We start from the raw sequence: 5,902 nt of genomic DNA, 5'->3' as shown, positions 1-5,902 counted from the left end.
ACAAATGCTAATTTGTTTGGTACCGCTCAAGGTTGGGAAATTCTTTGTAAAGTTTGCTCACAGTTTTTCTATTTTTTTTAAAAAATTATCAACCTGTATACAATACTAAATACATAACGTGTGGGTGAAAAATATCCTTTATCAAAAATAATAGTGGACGTAGTATAAATTTCCCTTCCATAAATTTATCCACGAGTTAACTTAGGGCGAAATTATTGTTTTGAAAACGGAGGAACCGTATCTGGTCCCATCGAGACTAAATGCGCCATTATTGTACTAGGCAGGCTTAGTCAAAGCAAGCCTTAGAGCATGGAGCAACGATTACTATGTCGTACTAGCAGTATAAATAGATGCCCTCCCATTCCCTAAGCATCCATCATCCGCTTGCTTGCTGTCCGGCCAGAGCAACGACTGGCCATGGGTTCCACCAAGCCACTCCGGCTGATCCAGCACAAGAAGGAGGCCCTCTGGTTCTACAGCTTCATCTCCTTCGGCTACGACCATGTGTTCAACCCAGGCCAGTACACCGAGGACATGCGCGACATCTCCCTGGAGCATGCTCGCCTCCATAGCCGGGCCCTCAAGGTGGTCGACGTCGGTGGTGGCACTGGCTTCACCACGCTCGGCGTCGTCCGGTATGTCGACCCCGAGAACGTGACGCTGCTCGACCAGTCGCCGCACCAACTCGACAAGGCCAGAAAGAAGAAGGCCCTCAGGGGCATCAAGATCATGGAGGGTGACGCCGAGGACCTCCCCTTCCCCGCCGACACCTTCGACCGATACGTCTCCGCTGGCAGGTCAGTTATGGGCAATCTCGTCTCCTTAGACTGTACGTTGACACATCCAATGATCGAGTCGTCTGAGTTCTTGATTTTGGCCTCCATGCATGGCAGCATTGAGTATTGGCCTGATCCGCAGCGGGGGATCAAGGAGGCCTACAGGGTCCTGAGCGCCGACGGCGTGGCTTGTATGATAGGCCCCGTTCGCCCGACGTTCTGGCTATCTCGCTTCTTCGCTGACATGTGGATGCTCTTCCCCACGGAGGAAGAGTACATCGAGTGGTTCGAGAGGGCTGGCTTCAAGGATGTCGAGCTCACCAGAATCGGGCCAAAGTGGTACCGCGGTGCCCGTAGGCATGGCCTGGTCATAGGGTGCTGTGTCACAGGCATCAAGACACAAAGCGGGGACTCCCCTTTGCAGGTACTTCCTTTAATTCAAACTAGCACATATGCCCTTGAGTTGTAACGGGAGATAAAATTATCGGTTATGTGCAAGCACACAATGTCCTATAGTGAATTTCGTACGACAAAAACGCTAGTTGTCCCGTTCACCAAAGCGATCAACAGTGTTTTTTTGCCCGCTCATCATATTTGCGCGCGTTGATGGACTTTGGCCCAGTAGCTGGAGCGGCAGGCATAGGTCCAACACGGATATGTGGCCTTTGCGCTTCTCGGATATAAGAACAATACAACCTTTTGTAATCACAAGGTTTGGTAGTTCTTTGGTGGCCTAGTTACTGAGGGAGGTCAGAGTGATGTGAGAGCTGTGGGGTTCAAATCCCATATGTGCTTACTTTTTCTGTTGCATTATTATTAGATCGAAGGCACAAGTTGCAGCCGTTCGGCCACAGTGTCCGGGGACCACATATGAAATTCCGGATGATTTTCTTTTGTTTTCTAGCGAACAGACACACAAAAATTTAGTACCACCTTGGAGAGAAAAAAAATCTGTGAACTACGAAAGAAAAAGTGAAACATGTTAATGGACCAAACCAAGAATATCACCTTCCTTTATTAGTACTAGCAAAACGCCCGTGTGATGCAACGGAAGAACAAAAATCATAATATTTAATGGCCATGACCACACTTTGCTCCATCACTGACATACACTATCAGTCTCATTTTCATGAAATCATGAACAATTTTTTAAAATCATGACCATTTTCTTAAACTCATGATCATATCTGAAATCATGACCATTTTTCAAATTCGACATTTTTACGGATTTTCAGACATTTTCCAAAATGATGAATTTTTATGAGCATTTTATACATTTGCAAACTTTTTAAAAAAAAATTTGAATATTTTTTGAAAAAACTTTTCTTGAATAGGCGAACATTTCTAGAATCGACTAACATTTTTTTTGGAAATTGTTTGGTGGAATAATTTTTTCAATTTTAACAAATAATTTTTTGATTTAATGCACTTGAATAAGCAAACAGTTTTGAATTTTTAGGATATTTCTCAATTCATGAACACTTTTTGAATTGGCACAATTTTGTTCAATTTCATTAAGATTTGTTAATGCACAAACGTTTTGAAAAAATCATGAAGATTTTTTAATTTCCCCAACATATGTTTTCAAAACTGGGAACATTTGTTCAATATGTGAACATTTTAAATCTGAATCGACAAAACATTTATGAATTATTAAACATTTTTTTTCGAAATTCTCGTCTTTTTAACTTTTTAATCTTTTTGAAGTCGAAAATTATTTAAAGTAGAAAAAGAAATGATTTTTTTTTAAAAAATAACAGGCCGCCCGGGCATGGGCCAGCCCAAAAAGGCACGTTGTATCTTATCCCAGCGCGCAGAGCGCAGTACAAAAGGTTCCTATTGCATGGGCCGGTCCAGGCGGGGATTCTCCTGTGTGAAATGTTTTTTATTACTTATAGATGACATTGGTGGATAATATTTTGCAACTTTAGGGGCAATTTCGGTGATGTACCGCCAGCAGCAATAGCCCCTTTATTATTAGGTATAGATATAGATTAGTATAAGTATTAGTATTAGTATTTGTATATTATAATTTAATTATATATATATATATATATATTAGTAGGTATAGATTAATTGAAGTTTTAGTTTTGTCCTAAATAAAAAGAGTTTAATTTTATCAAGTTAAAAATATTTCATGATGAATCTAATGAAATTAATTTGATGTTGTAGATGTTGGTATATTTTTCTATAGATTTCATCAAACTTAAGGACTTCTAATTTACAAGTTTAATTAATTTGGCATCGCATCAAATTTTTTTTGGTTAAGCAGATCTAGCAAATTCATGTTTACATCTTAATTACTCAACATTTTCATCTTGTACAGCTTGGTCCGAAGGCCGAGGATGTTAGCAAGCCACATGTGAACCCCATCTTCGTCTTCTTTCGGTTCCTCATTGGGACAATTTGTGCCACATACTTCTTCCTAGTGCCCATTTACATGTGGATCAAGGACAAGATTGTGCCCCAAGGCCGGCCTATCTAACTGAGGATGCTACCTGGCAGGAGGAGACAAGATTGGAGTCAATATCTGATCTAAGCTGTGAAAATACCACTTTTGTTTCATGTTGTGTTCTGTAGCTATAAATATGTGGACGCACGTGCCGTCAGAAGATCGATCGGTCATGGGCTTCATGCATCAACCGATACAGAGGCAGATGCTCGATGACGTGGGAAACTGATTGACCAGACTTGTTTCCTGCTCATGTATCTCTCTTCGACTTGTGTGGACCCTCCCCTAAGAAGGTCCATCATCTCCGTGTATAAATAAATCAAGTAGAAGTCATTCGTTGTAACACATAGTGAGTATATAAACAATGGAGAAGTCAGTCACATCTTCTCTACGTATTAAAGTACATAAACGTGTGCTCATTGTCATGCAAAGATGCGCAACATCGAAACCACGTCCGTCTTTTAAAACTTTGAAGTCTGTTTTATGTTTTTCACATATTGTGTTTTTTTTTCTAATGTCAATAGTTAGGTACTCCCTCCGTTTCAAATTACTCATCGTGGTTTTAGTTCAAATATGAACTAAAACTACGATGAGTAATTTGGAACGGAGGGAGTACTTCTCTTGGTCATGATTATTATCAAATTGCATCTTCCATTAATTAATTAAATTAAAGCTTATGAATTGGATAGTGCTATTACCATTCTCCAAAGAAAAATGCCATTGGCACCTATGGAGGATACTGATCCCAATAGTATGTCCACAAACTCACTGCAAGGTTTTTGTGAAGACCTTGCAAATGACGAGCTTTCTCATGATGATGGGAATTTGGATAGTCATATGGACTGTCTGATAGTTCCTGATAAACCTAAGAGAAAGCAAATGTGAAGAAAGTTTATGATGTATTTTCGATAAGACACAATACTCTTAAATGTTTCCAAATGAAGTTTGATTAATGCAGGATTTTGTGGAATAGTAGAGGTCTTGGGTGACTTGGCTAAGCACCGTTTTCCTCAATTATGCAGTGAGAAAATTTAGAGTTTATAGTCTCGATGGAGACTAATAAGGATAATGTTTTTTCTCCCTTTTAAGTAGCCTCTGTGGTGGTCTTGACTTTCCTTAGTATTCCCTTCCTGCTCGTAGTAGATCTAGGGGAATACTGTTGGGTCTCAAGGGATCTCAAATGAACTTGGGTAGTGGATTGACATTCGCAATATGTGTCGATCATCTATCATATGCAAGTTTGTGATTAACATGGCATACATGGCTCAAGAGCATAACCAAGAAGAAGTAATGTCTAGAACCTCCGAAACTTTTCAGAAATCATGCACCATAATGTATGTCCTACGTCAGCTATGGTGCAGAGCGCCGCATCGATCAGTTTTTGAAGATGACAGCATCTGCGATGGCCATGAGAGGGCTGAGGCAGTCAGGGCAAGCTTGGCACGACCATGACTAAACTCATTAGTCACATCTTTGCAAGCTTCTTGTGATGTTATATTACCGAGAGGGCCAAGAGATATCTATTCGTCATATGGAGTGATAAATCCCAGTCACGATCCATGCGACCCAACAAATACCTTCGAAGATACCTGTAGAGCATCTTTATGATCATCCAGTTACGAAGTGATATTTGATAGCACACAAAGTATTCCTCCGGTATCTGGGAGTGGCATGATCTCATGGTCTAAGGAACAGATACTTGACATTATGAAAGCTACGGTAAAGTGAACTTAGCGACACGATCATATGCTAAGCTTATGGTTGGGTCTGTCCATCACACAAGGGCTTGGTCTTAAATATCATTTCACGTGTGAGCTCCAATAGTAGTTTAGCTTAGTTGAAGGTATCGACACCTCTCCTCGGCTCCTACTGAGGCGGTGCCCTGTTCATCTCCTGGATCCCTCCTACATTAGAGAAGCTACTCCGGTGGCTGGACGTGGAGAGTCGGCTGAGGTTGGAGAGCATCTCGACCTTGAGGTCAACCGCACAACAGTGTTGGGACTCATCCTTGAGCCGCGCCATCGTGACATGCAAGGAGTTGGAAGCACCTGCCAGCGTGGGCTATGTTGGAATAATCCAAACATTATGGTAGTTAATTTGACAAGTACAAGTTATACGTGTGTGAGGTTCTAGTCTAGTTCAATTAGGATTAGTACTAGGGTGATAAACGTTGCCGGTTGATTAGTTAGGAAAGTGTACCTTTGTGCTAGTAGTCTACGTGTGCTAGTAGATTAGGAAAGCTGAGACCGATTGGAATTGGAGTTAGCTTGGTCGTGTCCGTATAGGAAAAAGGAGTCTGCGTCGGTGGCCTGAGTCGGGTCCTACACCTATATATACATGGGTGTGTGCGTGAGATTTGTAACAACACAGAGAAAAGGAGAAAAAGAAATAAAGAGAAAAATAAGGGCACGACAAGGGCCCTTGGCTAAAAGTTTCTGTGCGCGTGTGTTAGCGTTGTTATTATGTGATCGATCCTGTGGCGAATTTCCAACAGGCTACCGGCTGTCGGCGGCACCAAGCGTTGGGGTCACGCCGCTGGTCATCTCGGAAGCGGTCCACATCGCCCATTGAAGCGGGCAATGCTGTCGATCCCCCAGTGACCACGACACATTTCTGATGAGCGCTGCCCTAAAGATCTATGCACCGGCATGCATCTTCCCCTTGCAGGCGACCC

The 5,902-nt window shown here is 41.9% G+C and overlaps 1 protein-coding gene across 1 annotated transcript; it reads left to right on the top strand.

The window, feature by feature from the left end:
- Positions 1-365: 365 nt before the first annotated feature.
- LOC119294532 (2-methyl-6-phytyl-1,4-hydroquinone methyltransferase 2, chloroplastic-like) lies at positions 366-3,659 on the top strand. Its single transcript, XM_037572734.1, has 3 exons — positions 366-797; positions 894-1,200; positions 3,103-3,659. The coding sequence occupies exons 1-3, from the start codon at positions 418-420 to the stop codon at positions 3,259-3,261; spliced, it is 846 nt and encodes a 281-aa protein (XP_037428631.1). The 5' UTR covers positions 366-417; the 3' UTR covers positions 3,262-3,659.
- Positions 3,660-5,902: the final 2,243 nt, after the last annotated feature.

This window comes from Triticum dicoccoides, chromosome 4B (assembly GCF_002162155.2).
Source record: "Triticum dicoccoides isolate Atlit2015 ecotype Zavitan chromosome 4B, WEW_v2.0, whole genome shotgun sequence".
NCBI classification, from domain to species: domain Eukaryota; kingdom Viridiplantae; phylum Streptophyta; class Magnoliopsida; order Poales; family Poaceae; genus Triticum; species Triticum dicoccoides.
This window is presented reverse-complemented; position numbering and strand designations above follow the sequence as displayed.

Bases quoted from the DNA above. Each gene is read 5' to 3' on its own strand.
- LOC119294532 (XM_037572734.1), top strand. From the start codon at position 418: ATGGGTTCCACCAAGCCACTCCGGCTGATCCAGCACAAGAAGGAGGCC. The intron at 798-893 runs GTCAGTTATGGG...CATGCATGGCAG, and splicing joins CGATACGTCTCCGCTGGCAG to CATTGAGTATTGGCCTGATC. The intron at 1,201-3,102 runs GTACTTCCTTTA...CATCTTGTACAG, and splicing joins GCGGGGACTCCCCTTTGCAG to CTTGGTCCGAAGGCCGAGGA.